The 18,163-nt window shown below is 41.6% G+C and overlaps 1 protein-coding gene and 1 long non-coding RNA gene across 4 annotated transcripts in view; both read left to right on the plus strand.

The window, feature by feature from the left end:
• LOC102077585 (protein NLRC3) overlaps positions 1-18,163 on the plus strand; it is a 135,273-nt gene that overhangs the window by 23,894 nt on the left and 93,216 nt on the right. For 2 of the 3 annotated variants that reach the window (XM_019355160.2, XM_025904840.1), the window contains exon 1: positions 12,348-12,546. The exons of the other annotated variant lie outside the window; for it this stretch is intronic. In XM_019355160.2, the coding sequence (XP_019210705.1) occupies positions 12,539-12,546 (8 nt within the window). In that variant the 5' untranslated portion in view covers positions 12,348-12,538. Of the gene's footprint in view, positions 1-12,347; positions 12,547-18,163 lie in introns of those variants that run through there. 3 annotated transcript variants of the gene reach the window in all.
• On the plus strand, positions 3,664-6,287 carry LOC112845430 (uncharacterized). The gene is made up of 3 exons (XR_003218245.1): positions 3,664-3,823; positions 4,006-4,161; positions 6,273-6,287. It is a non-coding gene; the product is annotated as an uncharacterized LOC112845430 (long non-coding RNA).

Below are 18,163 nucleotides of genomic sequence, written 5' to 3' on the forward strand. Positions count from 1 at the left end.
TCCACTCTGTAAACGTGAACTTAAAGCCCAACTGAAGCAGAAGTTCCAGTGTGTGTTTGAGGGCATCGCTAAAGCAGGAAGCCCAACCCTTCTGAATCAGATCTACACAGAGCTCTACATCACAGAGGGAGGGACTGCAGAGGTCAATGATGAACATGAGGTCAGACAGATTGAAACAGCATCCAGGAAACCAGACAGACCAGAAACAACCATCAGACAAGAAGACATCTTTAAAGCCTCACCTGGAAGAGACGAACCAATCAGAACAGTGCTGACAAAGGGAGTGGCTGGCATTGGGAAAACAGTCTTAACACAGAAATACAGCCTGGACTGGGCTGAAGACAAAGCCAACCAGGACATCCAGTTCATATTTCCATTCACTTTCAGAGAGCTGAATGTGCTGAAAGAGGAAAAGTTCAGCTTGGTGGGACTTGTTCATCACTTCTTTACTGAAACCAAAGAAGCAGGAATCTGCAGCTTTGAAGACTTCCAGGTTGTGTTCATCTTTGATGGTCTGGATGAGTGTCGACTTCCTCTGGACTTCCACAAAACTACAATCCTAACTGACCCCAGAAAGTCCACCTCATTGGATGAGCTGCTGACAAACCTCATCAGAGGGAACCTGCTCCCTTCTGCTCGCCTCTGGATAACAACACGACCTGCAGCAGCCAATCAGATCCCTCCTCAGTGTGTCGACATGGTGACAGAGGTCAGAGGGTTCACTGACCCACAGAAGGAGGAGTACTTCAGGAAGAGATTCAGAGATGAGGAGCAGGCCAGCAGGATCATCTCCCACATCAAGAAAGCTCGAAGCCTCCACATCATGTGCCACATCCCAGTCTTCTGCTGGATCACTGCTACAGTTCTGGAGGATGTGCTGGAAACCAGAGAGGGAGGAGAGCTGCCCAAGACCCTGACTGAGATGTACATCCACTTCCTGGTGGTTCAGGCCAAAGTGAAGAAGGTCAAGTATGATGGAGGAGCTGAGACAGATCCACACTGGAGTCCAGAGAGCAGGAAGATGATGGAGTCACTGGGAAAACTGGCTTTTGATCAGCTGCAGAAAGGAAACCTGATCTTCTATGAATCAGACCTGACAGAGTGTGGCATCGATATCAGAGCAGCCTCAGTGTACTCAGGAGTGTTCACACAGATCTTTAAAGAGGAGAGAGGACTGTACCAGGACAAGGTGTTCTGCTTCATCCATCTGAGTGTTCAGGAGTTTCTGGCTGCTCTTCATGTCCATCTGACCTTCATCAACTCTGGACTCAATCTGCTGGAAGAAGATCAAACAACTTGGAAGGTGTTTCAAACAAGAAAATCTTCAGAGAAATACTTCTATCAGAGTGCTGTGAACAAGGCCTTACAGAGCCCAAATGGACACCTGGACTTGTTCCTTCGTTTTCTCTTGGGTCTGAAGACTAATCAAACTTGTTTGCAAGGCCTGATGACACAAACAGGAAGTAGCTCACAGACCAATCAAGAAGCAGTCCAGTACATCAAGGAGAAGCTCAGTGAGAATCTGTCTGCAGAGAAAAGCATCAATCTGTTCCACTGTCTGAATGAACTGAATGATCGTTCTCTACTGGAGGAGATCCAACAGTCCCTGAGTTCAGGACGTCTCTCCACAGATAAACTGTCTCCTGCTCAGTGGTCAGCTCTGGTCTTCATCTTACTGTCATCAGAAAAAGATCTGGATGTGTTTGACCTGCAGAAATACTCTGCTTCAGAGGAGGCTCTTCTGAGGCTGCTGCCAGTGGTCAAAGCCTCTAAAACAGCTCTGTAAGTTATAAAGTTTTTATTATTTAATTTGGTTGGTATGTTATGGAAAAACACACTGCCATCAACTTCTGTTTTGTTTTTGTGAAAATCACTGTAATATAATTACTGTACCTTTATATACATGTGACTTGTATTAATGCTGCTGCCCTCTTGTGGCTAAAGTGTAATTATGTTATTGTTATTAGGGAAAACATTTGAGAGTAACATGCAAATGAGTCAGCACTTTGGCTTTAGCTTAAGAAATCCTCATTTTTATGTCATCAGTTATAGTTGCATGTATTCATTATCATAATTTAACAATTTAATATTGATGTCTTAAATTTATTTTGAGTAAACTAGCAATAATTTTATGGTTGTATTAAATAAATACATCACTAATGAATTAATTATTTCAGTAATTAATTTTAAAATGTACATAATCAATTAAATAAATACATTAATAATGAATTATCCATTTATTTCATTTAAAATGTTTCATTTTTTGTTTATGTACAATTCAAATTAGTTAATTACATATTTAATCAATTATTGGTTTGTTTTCTATTTTAATTATTTTACTGACACATTTAATGAATTATTTAATGATGTATTTATTTAATTCACGTTGCTACTCCTGGCCCTGCATCGATGTTCATAAATACATTTTATTTGTCAGCTTCACCCATCAAAGTCCTCTTGCCAGTGTTAGTGTTCTTTGTCTCCGCTCCTCAGTGTCTGAGCACCCCGTGCTCGCTGCCCTCTCGTCTCCACACTCCTCCTGGGGAATAACAAAGAGGCAGCCATCAGCAACACCACAATGCGGCAGACTAACCTTAACTAACTCGCCAAGAGACTAACGTGAAGTTACGCAATGATCCAGCATCGGAGAGAGCTCCACCACACTCCTAAGTAGCTCCTCTGATGAGGCTTGATCAGCTGCAGGTGTGAGTAATTCTCCTCCGCAGGTGTGGCCAGGCTCCTGGCTGACACACACACACACACACACACCTAGATACACAAACATGGAAACAGGAGACAGCAGCACCAAAAACACACATGTCCATAACTTCTTACAGGCCCTGGGTCACCCAGACCCCGGTCCCATGACAATTTCTCAATACTAAGTAGGCCTACACACCAGGGTTTGTACATGTGTGGAGCCAAACTATACTTAAACTTGACCCTTTTTTGTGTGTCAACAAATACACTTTAATATCTTCTAGACAAGAATGTAGTGGCATAATCTTTAACCTCCTAAGACCCGAACTGGCATTCATTTTTAATTTATCTTTGATATTTGGGCTGATTGGGACCTGATGAATGTAAAAACAAAGAATTACCAGATTTATTTATTTATTTATTTTTACCAAATTTTTGTTTCTGAGAAAAATGAGAGCCACATATGAGGACATTTCTCTAAAATTTCGATAGCACAGTGGCAGTATAACATCCTCGTAAGTGGATATCAGGCCCTTGTAGAGCAAAATTTAGTATTTTGGTCTAAACAACCCAAAATGTGATGTCCACATGTTTGGACGCCAGGTCCTAGGAGGTTAAATATCTGCTCACTTTGTCAAAATGAACCTAATCATCTCTGTTGATTTCAGTGATGTCTGCCAGCTCACCTTGCAAGTGGTCGAGCTTATACCGCCGACAACGCGGCACACAACTTGTAAACCCCCTGCTGGCTATCACCTCTCGAGTTATTTATTTATTTTAGTTAAATTTATTGGAAATTACATGGCATTAAATCAATGATGTAATATTTAATTTATTAAGTATTTTGAACTTAATTTATTACTGAAATTTAATTAATTATTTAATGACGACTAATTGATCAATTATTGATGATTAATTAACCCTCCACATGATTTAACCTCTACAGAGATGATATTTTATCTAGGAAGGAAGGAGGAAGCTGTGAAACTCTGTCTTCACTACTCAGCTCCCAGCCCTCTAGTTTGAGAGACCTTGACCTGAGTAACAATGACCTGAAGGACTCTGGAGTGAAAGTTTTGTCTTCTGGACTGAAAAGTCCATATTGTGAACTGGAAACACTCAGGTCAGCGTTCTTGAAATGTTCAGTAGATGAGGTTTAGAGGTTTATCATCTAAGGTTTAGATTGACTAATCGCTATTTTTAACTTCTGTTTCAGTCGTGTCATTTTTAATTATTTTTGGCTGCAATTTCCTGTTTGCATTTAGCTATTTTGCTATTCTCTGTGAGTATTTGTCATGTCTGCAGGCTGTCAGGCTGCCTGATCACAGAGGAAGGTTGCAAGTCTCTGGTCTCAGCTTTTAGCTCCAGTTCTTCCCATCTGAAAGAGCTGGACCTGAGCTACAATGACCCAGGAGAGGCAGGCGTGAAGATGCTTGAGCAGCTAAGACTGGACACTCTGAGGTATGTAGATGGCGTTACAGCCACAAACAGTGTCTGATAGATGAGGAAACTGGCTCTGTCTGATTACTTAATGCTGGAGACCAGTGTTATTTGAACAATCACACATATAGGAACATTTTTCCCATTCTGGTCTAACTTAAACAGTAGATGACGGGCGACCACGGGCGACCGTGGCTCAGGCGGTTGGGAAGCGCATCTGTAGCCAGAAGGTTGCCGGTTCGATCCCCGGGCTCTCTGTCCTGGTCGTTGTGTCCTTGGGCAAGACACTTCACCCTACCGCCTACTGGTGATGGCCAGAGGGGCCGATGGCGCGATATGGCAGCCTCGCTTCTGTCAGTCTGCCCCAGGGCAGCTGTGGCTACAACTGTAGCTGCCTCCACCAGTGTGTGAATGTGCGAGTGAATGAATAATGGCATTGTAAAGCGCTTTGGGTGCCTTGAAAAGCGCTATATAAATCCAATACATTATTATTACGTCTGTATGTGGTCTCAAAGGACAAAATCTCTGTCAGCAACAAGTTGTTTCCCCAGCTTAGAAAAGAATATTAGTAAAAGTAAATGGATTACTAGGTCACTCAACTTTACTGGCCACCTACTAAAATGGGCTATTTTGCACTGCTAGTTTGCTGCTTCTGAGCGTTTACTACTGAAACTTGTTTGTGCTAAAATATCAAATTGATCTTCTGGACTTTGTGATAATAGTTAGTAGAAAACAACAGAAAAATAGAATGCAGTCAAAGTGAATTAACTTTGGTCGATCAACCTTGAAATTCAAATTATAATAAGAAATAATCATTCCAACAGAAAGCAAAGATTAAGAAACAAAGGGATGGAGCTGGTGGAGGAAACCGGGTCACTGGTTGGGTGTTAGGCCCAGACTAGTGGGTGTTTTTGACTGTAAAGTGGATGTAGCATTAACAACCACTGGTCCTGTTACCCTGCAGCCTGCACTGCAGGATATGTGTTGCAGCACTGAGAGCTGCAGAAAGAGCCTTCATGGTGGCCCTGCAGCAACCAGCACTTCAGTCAAATGCTGTCAAAAGTGGTCCCAGAGACACTGTTAGCTGTAACCATCAATGACCAAGAATTGTGTCATTTAATTCAGGATTTCCCTGTATTATTGTTATTGATATCATTTCTGAATAAATAAATCAAGATGACGAGCCTGTCACGGTCCTGGGTCGGTTTGACCCAGCATTTTGAGTTTCTTATGTTTTGGTTTATTTTCTGCATTATGGATTGTTCCTTATCCTCTGGTGCTGCGATTGTGATTATGAATATGTCTTATTCTTGGTGAGGGATTAATTCTTATGTGTATGGCTATTCTCGGGATTATTAGTTATATGCTGTTTCTTTGTGATACTGTTTTGATTATAATTATGTTCTGATTCTGTAGCACGATGATGATGGTGATGATGGTGGTTATTGTTTCTGGTTAGGCTTTGTTATCTTGCCCTCATGTTTAGTTTTGCTGGTGCTTAGTCTTCTCTGCCCGTATGTCCCTCTGTCTGTCCATGGTGTCTTGTCTGGTCCTGTGCCTGTTAGTTTCCTGCTTTATTCTGAAGGTCCTTGTCTTACGTGAGTATGTTCAGTTTACGTTTCCCCTGCCTCGTCAGTTGTGATTTTCCCCAGGTGTGTTTCCCTCCTGTCTCTCATCCCTTGATTACTGCCTCAGCGTATTTAAGCCCTGTGTTTTCCTGTGCTCACTGTCGCGTCGTTAATGTCTCTTCAACCCTCTTGCTGTGTGGATCTCCCGGTGTCTCCCTGTGAGTTTTAGTTCATTGTTTCCCAGTTTAGCTTAGTTTACTTTGTATGCTCGTTTCTCTGCGTCCAGCCAATAAAGCTGTGATTTTGAGTTCATCCCCTGAGTCTGTGAGTCTGCACTTTGAGTCCTCATCTCCTGCCTGCTACACAGCGTTTCATGACAGAGCCTTTAAATGCACTTATGTTAGTATAAATATACAAAATTTAAAGATAATTTTCCTGTTAGGAGAATAAGAAATAAATATATACATAAATATATTCAAATCCCATCACTGTAACAGTGTGTGTGTGAGAGCCATGTAATGTCCATGTGTGCATGCTGACTGCTCTGACCCCTCCTCCTTTCAGGGCGGAGCCTGCTGGAGTCCGATGGTTGAGACCAGGTCTGAGGAAGTGTAAGTGTGTTTTTAATGGGATTCATGAAAACAAAGCAGCACACATTCAACCATCTTCATCATGTCAGGAGTCATCATCAAAGTGTCAATCAATGAACAGATGATGGATCAATAACTGCAGCTGGATTGTGTTTGTTCTCTCCATCAGATTCCTGTCAACTCACAATCGACACAAACACAGTGAACACAGAGCTCCAACTGTCTGACAACAACAGGAAGGTGACACGTGTGGAGGAGGTTCAGTCATATCCTGATCATCCAGACAGATTTGATGTTGATCCTCAGCTGCTGTGTAGTAATGGTCTGACTGGCTGCTGTTACTGGGAGGTCGAGTGGAGACGTTCACATAGCAGTGATTTACAAAGGAAACACCAGGAAAGATGAAGAAATCATTTTTGGATGGACGGATCAGTCCTGGAGTCTCAGTTGCTCTGATTATACGCATTTCTCTGCCTGTCACGATTATGAAGATACATCCATCTCCACCTTCCCCACCTCTTTCCCTTTTAGAGCAGCAGTGTATGTGGACTGTCCTGCTGGCACTCTGTGCTTCTACAGAGTCTACTCTGACTCTCTGATCCACCTCCACACCTTCAACACCACATTCACTGAAACTCTTTATCCTGGGTTTGGGTTTGACAGTTTGCTTGATCTGTGTGAAGTTGAGTGTAAAGAGGCTCCTGCTGTTAGAGAAACACTGACTGTTTAACAGAGTCAGACATGTTCAGACTGAATTTCAGTCACAAACTCAGCATCACATTGATGAAGCTGCAGATTAATTGTGGTTAATTTCTGATTAATTTCTTTGCTGTCAGCTGAAATTTAAATGTAATTTCAGGATTCTTTAGTTATGACGAAACATGATGCTAAAGCAGAGATCACATGAACGTATATGAACTGTATGATATCTCTCTTCTATTTTTCTATTATCATATTTTGATCTTTATGAACAGAATCAGCAAACCTCAGACGTACAGGCAGAGATCGACTGATAAAGCCTGGCTTGATAACCTTCATGTGACCTTTGAGCCTGACTGATAATGTTGAGAATAAGAGAAACCAAATAAGAAACAGATATCCTGAATATGCTCGACTAGACTCAAGTTTATTGGGTTTTTTTCTCAGATCACTTTGAGTGTATTTTCAACCACACCATCATTTTAATCACCATAATCCTCTGTTACCAAATATTGACAGTCATCTTGTTTTTTTTATGTATTGGTAGTTTGATAGGTTTTGGATTTGCATTCTTTTACATCATATACAAATTTATAAATACATAGATGGATTTAAATATGTTTGTGTATTTGTTGCCGATTTGCAACAGTTAAAAACTAATAACCTGATTACCCCACATACATGTTTTATGAGTCTTTTTTTTTTTTTGATAATTTTCCCCAAATATCAGATTTTTTCCTGTAACTAAAACTTAATTTGAACCTGAGAGTGTTAAATGGCACTCGTCATCAGAAAGGTTGCCTACCCCTGATTTAGATTGTCTTTTTTCCCATTGTAATTGCGTCTAAAGTTTAATTTGAATGAAAGTTAAACTCAAATACTTTCAGTGTTGCTGTGTTGTGTGGTACTTTAGCTGCATTGCAGAAAACCATCGAGCGCTGACCCGGATCATCAAAACTGCCCAGGGGATCATTGGTACCAAACTACTGAATCTCGACACGGTCTATGCAAGCTGTTTACAGAAGCGAGCTAGCTGCATCATCAAGGACCCCACCCATCCAGGTCACACACTTTTTGTACCCCTCCCATCGGGGAAGAGATATAGGGCAATCAGAACCTGCACAAACAGACTGAAGAACAGCTTTTTCCCCAGAGCTTCAGCCTGTGTCACCCCTCCCCCAACACACAATAGCTAACTCTCCCTCTCTCCTTTACCCCCTGTCACGTCTGCTGCTAATGTACAAAGTCATTTACTGGGTATTAATGTTTGCACTAAATTACCACACTGTAAATACTTTTATACTTATTATCTTAGACACTTTATGGGACATTCATGTTTGCACTCAACTACCACACTGTAAGTACTGTTATATTATCTTATACTGTTTGCACTCAAACTCATATTCTAAATGGTATTATATTTTCTTTGTTATTTACTGTGCTAAGTGCCTTCCCTTTACTTTATATCTTATACTGCTGCTTGTTTTATTGCTGCTGGCCTCTGTGAGCTACCAAACACATATATATATAACTACAGTAGCTTGCAAAAAGTATTCGGCCCCCTTGAACTTTCCCACATTTTGTCACATTACAGCCACAAACATGAATCAATTTTATTGGAATTCCAGGTGAAAGACCAATACAAAGTGGTGTACACGTGAGAAGTGGAACGAAAATCATACATGATTGCAAACATTTTTTACAAATTAATAACTGCAAAGTGGGGTGTGCGTAATTATTCAGCCCCCTGAGTCAATACTTTGTAGAACCACCTTTTGCTGCAATTCCAGCTGCCAGTCTTTTAGGGTCTGTCTCTACCAGCTTTGCCCATTCTTCTTTGCAAAACAGCTCCAGCTCAGTCAGATTAGATGGACAGCGTTTGTGAACAGCAGTTTTCAGATCTTGCCACAGATTCTGGATTGGATTTAGATCTGGACTTTGACTGGGCCATTCTAACACATGGATATGTTTTGTTTTAAACCGTTCCATTGTTGCCCTGGCTTTATGTTTAGGGTCGTTGTCCTGCTGGAAGGTGAACCTCCGCCCCAGTCTCAAGTCTTTTGCAGACTCCAAGAGGTTTTCTTCCAAGATTGCCCTGTATTTGGCTCCATCCATCTTCCCATCAACTCTGACCAGCTTCCCTGTCCCTGCTGAAGAGAAGCACCCCCAGAGCATGATGCTGCCACCACCATATGTGACAGTGGGGATGGTGTGTTCAGAGTGATGTGCAGTGTTAGTTTTCCGCCACACATAGCATTTTGCATTTTGGCCAAAAAGTTCCATTTTGGTCTCATCTGACCAGAGCACCTTCTTCCACATGTTTGCTGTGTCCCCCACATGGCTTGTGGTAAACTGCAAACGGGACTTCTTATGGTTTTCTGTTAACAATGGCTTTCTTCTTGCCACTCTTCCATAAAGGCCAACTTTGTGCAGTGCACGACTAATAGTTGTCCTATGGACAGATTCCCCCACCTGAGCTGTAGATCTCTGCAGCTCGTCCAGAGTCACCATGGGCCTCTTGGCTGCATTTCTGATCAGCGCTCTCCTTGTTCGGCCTGTGAGTTTAGGTGGACGGCCTTGTCTTGGTAGGTTTACAGTTGTGCCATACTCCTTCCATTTCTGAATGATGGCTTGAACAGTGCTCCGTGGGATGTTCAAGGCTTGGGAAATCTTTTTGTAGCCTAAGCCTGCTTTAAATTTCTCAATAACTTTATCCCTGACCTGTCTGGTGTGTTCCTTGGACTTCATGGTGTTGTTGCTCCCAATATTCTCTTAGACTGTAGCTGTGTCCCAAAACGTCGGCTGCATCATCCGGAGGGCGCATTTGAAGGCCGATTACGTCACAGCCAGGCGACGAAGGCTGTCCCAATTCGTCGACTCCTTCAAATGCGGCCTACAAATGCGTCCTTCATTTCCCCGAATTTGAAGGATGGGTCGGGTGTGTCCTTCGTGGCCCACCATATCCCAGAATTCATAGCGCAGCCCAGCCAAATTTCAGCTGCCAACAATGGCGGCCGCTACTAAGTTTTAACATTAGTCTTATTAATCTTTCTGGGTCACAAAATAAACTTTTAATATATTTTCAGGCGAGAAAGTAGCTGTGTAAATTTCAAATATCTGCTTGGTTTATCAAGACATCGCATATTTGCAAAAGTGCGCCGACGTTTTCGGAGACGTCTGTTACCCACCAGCTCGATAGCAAACCGGGGGGTTCAATGGTCACTCGAGCCGGCGACAGCAGCGGACTCCCGGCTTCATCGTTTTTAAGACCCCCGCTCTTTCGCTATTCAGGATAAACATGATATTTAAGTCACTCGGATAACTTAAAAATGTAATTGTTTGCCTTTTTTCGGTGTTTTATTTGTTCCAGAGTCAATTGGTTTGGCTGAGATCAAAGTTATTAGATTATTAGATTAAATAAAACTTTATTAATCCACCGGGATTTTCACACAGCTGAATAAACGTCAAACAGAAAACTGATTAAACAGAAGTGTGAGACGGTCGATAATTTATGCCAGTGTCCTGTTATATTTTACACAGCAAGGAGCAGACGGCCGAGTTTATTAAACTCCACAGACACAGCGGTGACGCAAATCTGAAGGCTAGACCGTCCCATTTCACAGCCTCGCACTTCCGCCCTTCTCGGTCTTCGAAGGACCCGGCCCACGTAGACCGCGAAGGCCGGGTCCTCCGAAGGATGCAGCCGACGTTTTGGGACACAGCTAACCTCTGAGGCTGTCACAGAGCAGCTGTATTTGTACTGACATTAGATTACACACAGGTGCACTCTATTTAGTCATTAGCACTCATCAGGCAATGTCTATGGGCAACTGACTGCACTCAGACCAAAGGGGGCTGAATAATTACGCACACCCCACTTTGCAGTTATTTATTTGTAAAAAAAAATGTTTGGAATCATGTATGATTTTCGTTCCACTTCTCACGTGTACACCACTTTGTATTGGTCTTTGACGTGGAATTCCGTATAAAAATTGATTCATGTTTGTGGCTGTAATGTGACAAAATATGGGAAAGTTCAAGGAGGCAGAATACTTTTGCAAGCCACTGTACAATGACAATAAACTTCTTCTTTCTCTTCTTTATGTTTTTATCTTATGTTGAGTGTTTGCATGTTTAATATTTGTATGGAAGAAACAGAAAGACATTTGGCTAAAGAAATCTGTGCTAGAGTGACATTTAAAAAAAATAAATAAATAGAATTTAAATAATGATGTTTAGTATTTGAGATGGAAGCTGTTTCTACAGGATCCTGATGGACACTCAAAGGTTTTATAAAATGTTCCGTCATTAGTTGTTTACAGCAGATGTGAACCAAAACAACAAAAATGCTCTGCACAAGTGGTGTGTGAGACTACAAATTTTAGAAACAATACTACTGATTTCATTACTCTTAACTTTTAAAGACAGATTTTGTATCTGAGAGCAGGGACACTTACCGTGTTCAGCGTGACTGTAAATTCAGGCTGATTTAGTTGCTAGATGTTTTTAATTTTAACTGTGTTTATTTTATATGGCTCATTAAAAGCCATTTAAACAGAGCATTTTTGTATTTATAACAAAAAGTTTTAGAATTTCTTTTGTGGTCTTTTTACTAACAGAGTTAAATGTTGAGGTACATGAAGGAAGTGAATCTGAATGACATGAAGGTCACGATGTCCATGTAGAGTGCAGACAGGCAGCACAGTATGCTTTAATCTGATCCAGTTTATCTTGTTACAGACTTTTTAATATTTGTATAAGGTGTGTGTGTGTGTGTGTGTGTGTGTGTGTGTGGGAGGAGGGGGGGGGTGTCATCTCTGCAGAAGGTCAGGGCTCTGATAGTTACAGTTAGCGGGTGACTTACTGGGCAGGTGGATCCTGAGTGTCTGTTGGAGTCAGGGTTCATTATGGTCCTGGTTGCTACTGGAAATAAAGAAACAAAAGGAGGGTGTGTTGTTCAGGAAGTACAGACTGTAGCTCAGCAGGTAGAATTACTAACTGGAAGGTTGGAGGTTTGATCCCTGGCTGCTCCAGTCTGCACGCCACAGTATCCTTGGGCAAGATATGGAGCCCCGACTTCCTCTCTGATGCATCCATCATAGTGTCATTGTTAGAAAAAGAAGTGCTTGTGTGAACGAAGCACGCTGTATAAAATGCTTTGACTGCTCATATAGAAAAGCAGCTTATAAGAACTGGTTCATTTTCCAGATAACTCCACAGACAACAGAGATTTGGGAGGCTTTCTCCTGAGAGTCACACTGAAAGTCTTGCTGCTCCTCCACAAAATGAACTCTTCAGTTTAGCTTTGGTTAAAGACACAGCTCAGCTAAACACAAACTAATCTACACTATTTTTATTTATCAAGCAGCATTTTTATAACTATTTCCAGATGTTTCTAAAGATGAAAACAGAATTAAACTCCAGCCTGATCCGTTTCTGAGGTTCCTGACTCTGAACGTCCCTCAAACGCCTCTCTGATCGTTTCCTTGCGTCGCTTTTACTTTCGCTTTCGTGAATGTTGTGGCGCAGTTGATCGTCTCCATGTTAAGGTAACGTTAGCAGTCTGTACTGTTTCCTGGCTAACATCAGCTGTGTGCAGCTTAGTTTCAGCATAAATCTGCTTCGTTTGATGTGAGATCAGAGTCTGGGAACGAGACAGAAACAGTTAGTTGATGATCAGCAGCTGAACTCAGAGTCGGTGTTACTGTGGATCCACTGACTGATGACTGTAGGCAGCTTCTCCTGCCTCCAGCAGTCTGTGGATGTTCATTAACTGCTGGCAGTGAGACAGGGCTGTCCTAAGAGTTGCTTTTCGGAAGTCGCTGCCAACATTTCATCTATAAAATGCATTTCTCTGCTCGTTCGCTATAGTCTGCTGTCGTATTTGTATGCATTTTTTTTGGTTCCCAAACTTTTTTTGATAGCCCCTCCTTTGTTTTACAAGAAAAATGTTCGCGCCCCCCCCCATCCTCCAACCACACACACCCATGTTTTGTTTTCAAACTCCATTACGATTTATTTCGCACCTCAAACATTTAGTAAACAATTAAGCAAATACAAGTAAACTGCAACTCTTTTACGCTACGTCCACGCCTACAGGGGTATTTTTGAAAACGCAGCTGTTTCTATGTGTTTGATTACCGAATCACCGAAAACGGAGATTTTTTAAAACTAATTTTTTGTGTGTGTTTTGCGTTTACGTGTGGACGAGGAATACAGAGTTCGTCATGCAATGTCAAAGGTATGTGCCTTTTTTTCACGTCCTTGCGCCACGTTATTGTTTACATGAGATGAATTGCAGAATGGCAGATAGTAACAGTAACAGTATTTTTGTCTCTATCTTCAGGTTTTACACGCTTACATACACACACGCAGTTACTGTCCCTCCATTTACAAAGGCAGAGGCGTCACAGTGTGATTATTTTACGTGTAGTTGTTTTTTTCCCTGTGTAATAATATTCAACATTGCTGTCAATACATTTTTCAAAAAATGCCTCTCTGTGCAAAATGAGTTCAAAAACATAAACAGCTGTGGGATACTGTTTGTCTGTGATTTGAACCGGGGGAATAAACTGTGGCAGGATCAGCCTGATATTATTTGTATCCCACTGTGACTTTACTGTATAAAGAGCTAACATCTCCAAAATGTCAGGAGTAGTTAGTCATTACAAGTGTTTGTGAACTACAAATCAGGAATGTGGGATCCTGTTTATCCGTGATTTGGAGAGCCCAGCGCTGCTCCCGATGCAGGGAAAACCAATTATGCAGGGGAGACCTACCTTGGCACTTGTGCAGGTGAAGCCAAAGGGAAGATATGCTTCACCATCATAGCTGGACTGGACATCCGGGTGGCCATGGGTTTTTTGTTTGTTTGTTTTTTTGTTTGTTTTTGTAACAGTATAAACAATGAAAGGCGATGGATTGTCCAGATGCTGGCCAATGTGAGGAAATAAGTCAGTTGTTTGGTGTTGGCTATGGCGGAGCTTCCACAGAGGCCAGCAGGTGGATGAGGGAAAGGGGAGGCAGGAGGAGGAGAGACCCGAGGCGGCCGCCGGTTTGAGTGTCAGGTGAACTGAACTTCAGGTAAGAAGTTATGACCTGCAGTCTATCTGGGTCAGATATAAACCAAGTTTAGGTGGAGTTTATTTTCATTGTGCTGACTTTTTACAGTCAGTTACAATAACTCGTACTGCGTACTAGCTAGCATGACGGAGTTTCTATACAGCTGGGTGGTGCTATGATGTTACTGATAGTGAACTTTACTTTGTTCATAAGGTTAGTTAGTAGAGTTGCCAACCATCCCGTAAAAAACGGAATATTACACGTTTATGCGTAATATTCACTGTCAGTTTGTCTTTATCCTGTCAATTGTCTCTTTTCTCTCATTCTCTCCCCCTCGCTCTCCTGTTGCTACTTCAATCATAAAACTGATCAATGATCAGCTGATCGGCTTTTCTCTCTTGTTTATGTATCGCCCACTTTGCGCCAGAAGGAGGAAACCAACGGATGTCGCGCTAAACAACAGCAGAACGTTTAAGCTTGATCAGCTGTTGTTAGAATTTATTTAAAAATAATTTCTAGTATCAGCTGATGTTTGCTGGAGCCACAGCTGTAAAAGCTGCTGGTCATGATGTCGGTTTGGATATGTGGTGAGAGAGAAACATGAAGGTGAAACCAGGAGATGCCCTTAATTCAATTCAATTCAATTCAATTTTATTTATATAGCGCCAAATCACAACTAAACTTGCCTCAAGGCGCTTCATAGGCACAGAGAAAAACCCAACAATCATATGACCCCCTATGAGCAAGCACTTTGGCGACAGTGGGAAGTAAAAACTTCCTTTTAACAGGAAGAAACCTCCGGCAGAACCAGGCTCAGGGAGGGGCGGGGCCATCTGCTGTGATTGGTTGGGGTGAGAGAAGGAAGACAGGATAAAGACATGCTGTGGAAGAGAGACAGAGATTAATAACAGATATGATTCGATGCAGAGAGGTCTATTAACACATAGTGAGTGAGAAAGGTGACTGGAAAGGGAAAAACTCAATGCATCATGGGAATCCCCGGCAGCCTACGTCTATTGCAGCATAACTAAGGGAGGATTCAGGGTCACCTGGTCCAGCCCTAACTATATGCTTTAGCAAAAAGGAAAGTTTGAAGCCTAATCTTGAAAGTAGAGATAGTGTCTGTCTCCCGAATCCAAACTGGAAGCTGGTTCCACAGAAGAGGGGCCTGAAAACTGAAGGCTCTGCCTCCCATTCTACTTTTAAATACTCTAGGAACAACAAGTAGGCCTGCAGAGCGAGAGCGAAGTGCTCTAATAGGGTGATATGGCACTACAAGGTCATTAAGATAAGATGGGGCCTGATTATTTAAGACCTTGTATGTGAGGAGCAGGATTTTGAATTCTGGATTTAACAGGAAGCCAATGAAGGGAAGCCAAAACAGGAGAAATATGCTCTCTCTTTCTAGTCCCTGTCAGGACTCTTGCTGCAGCATTTTGGATTAGCTGAAGGCTTTTCAGCAAGTTTTTAGGACATCCTGATAATAAAGAATTACAGTAGTCCAGCCTGGAAGTAATGAATGCATGAACTAGTTTTTCAGCGTCACTCTGAGACAGGATATTTCTAATTTTAGAGATGTTGCACAAATGGAAGAAAGCAGTCTTACATATTTGTTTAATATGTGCGTTGAAGGACATGTCCTGGTCAAAAATGACTCCAAGGTTTCTCACAGTGTTACTGGAGGCCAAGGTAATGCCATCCAGAGTAAGAATCTGCTTAGATACCATATTTCTAAGATTTTCAGGGCCGAGTACAATAACCTCAGTTTGATCTGAATTAAGAAGCAGAAAGTTAGTGGCCATCCAGGTCTTTATGTCTTTAAGACATTCCTGCAGTTTAACTCATTGGTGTGTGTTACCTGGCTTCATGGATAGATAGAGCTGGGTGTCATCTGCATAGCAGTGAAAATTTATGCTATGTCTTCTAATGATGCTGCCTAGGGGAAGCATGTATAATGTAAATAGAATTGGTCCTAGCACTGAACCCTGTGGAACACCATAATTGACCTTAGTGGGTGAAGAGGACTCTCCATTTACATGTACAAATTGGAGTCTATTAGATAGATATGATACAAACCACTGCAGTGCAGTACCTGTAATACCTACAGCATGTTCTAATCGCTCTAATAGGATATTATGGTCAACAGTATCGAACGCTGCACTGAGGTCTAGCAGGACAAGCACAGAGATGAGTCCACTGTCAGAGGCCATAAGAAGATCATTTGTAACCTTCACTAAAGCTGTTTCTGTGCTGTGATGAGCTCTGAAACCTGACTGAAACTCTTCAAATAAGCCATTCCTCTGCAGATGATCTGTTAGCTGTTTGACAACTACTCTTTCAAGGATGTTTGATATGAAAGGAAGGTTGGAGATTGGCCTATAATTAGCTAAGACAGCTGGGTCTAGAGATGCTTTTTAAGTAAAGGTTTAACTACAGCCAGCTTGAAGGCCTGTGGTACATAGCCGATTATTAGAGATAGGTTGATCATATTTAAGATTGAAGAATTAATTAATGGCAGGACTTCTTTGAGCAGTTTTGTAGGAATGGGGTCTAAAAGACACGTTGATGGTTTGGAGGAAGTAATTATTGAAGTTAACTCAGAAAGATCAATTGGAGAAAAAGAGTCTAACTTAACATCGATGGTACTAAAAGTAGCTGTAGATAATATTACATCTGTGGGATGATTATTGGTAATTTTTTCTCTAATGATAAGAATTTTATTTGTGAAGAAGTTCATGAAGTCATTACTAGTTAACGTTAAAGGGATTGTTGGCTCAGTAGAGCTCTGACTGTTTGTCAGCCTGGCTACAGTGCTGAAGAGAAACCTGGGGTTGTTCTTATTTTCTTCAATTAGTGACGAATAGTAAGATGTTCTGGCTTTGCGGAGGGCTTTCTTATAAAGCAACAAACTATTTCTCCAGGCTAAATGATGATCCTCTAAATTTGTGACACGCCATTTCCTCTCCAGCTTACGAGTTATCTGCTTTAGGCTATGTGTTTGAGAATTATACCACGGAGTCAGGTACTTCTGATTTGAGGCCTTAGTTTTCACAGGAGCTACAGTATCCAGAGTCGTACGTAGTGAGGAGGTAAAATTATTAACAAGATGATCGACCTCTGTTGGAGTAGCGATCAGGTAGCTGCTCTGCTCTGTGTTGGTACAGGGCATTGAAGATGATAACAGTGGGTGGATTATATTCTTAAACTTAGTTACAGCACTTTCAGAAAGACATCTACTGTGATAAAGTCTACTCTCCGCTGCTGTGTAATCAATCATTGTAAATGTAAATGTTATCAGGAAATGATCAGACAGCAGAGGGTTTTCAGGAAACACTGTTAAATGTTCAGTTTCTATGCCATATGTTAAAACAAGATCTAGAGTGTGATTAAAGTGGTGGGTGGGTTCTTTTACATTTTGAGAGAAGCCAATTGAGTCAATAACAGATTAAATACCATATTGAGGCTGTCATTTTTAGCATCTACATGGATGTTAAAATCACCCACAATAATTATTTTATCTGAGCTGAGCACTAAATCAGATAAAAAGTCTGAGAAATCAGAGAGAAACTCTGTGTAAGGCCCAGGTGGACGATAGATGATAACAAGTAAGACTGGTTTCTGAGTTTTACAGCTGGGGTGGACGAGGCTAAGCATCAGGCTTTCAAATGAATTAAAAGTCTGTCTTGGTCTTTCGTTAATTAATAGGCTGGTGTGAAAAATTGCTGCCACACCGCCCCCTCGGCCTGTGCTTCGAGGTTTCTGGTAGTTAGAATGACTCGGGGGTGTTGATTCATTTAAACTAACATAATCATCCTGCTGCAACCAGGTTTCTGTAAGGCAGAGTAAATCGATTTGTTGATCAATTATTAAGTCATGTACTAACAGAGACTTGGAGGAGAGAGACCTAATATTTAATAATCCACATTTCACTGTTTTACTCTTTGGTTCAGATGTGGATACTGTATTGTTCTTTCTTTGTGATTTTTTATGTTTAAGTTGTTTATTGCTGGTTTTTAGTTTGTTTTTTGTCTGTTTGGGAGCTGACACAGTCTCAGTGGAGATGGGTTTTTGGGGGGGTAGCAGGAGGAGAGAAGCTGCAGAGAG

This window comes from Oreochromis niloticus, unplaced genomic scaffold (assembly GCF_001858045.2).
Source record: "Oreochromis niloticus isolate F11D_XX unplaced genomic scaffold, O_niloticus_UMD_NMBU tig00007364_pilon, whole genome shotgun sequence".
Classification (NCBI taxonomy): Eukaryota; Metazoa; Chordata; class Actinopteri; order Cichliformes; family Cichlidae; genus Oreochromis; species Oreochromis niloticus.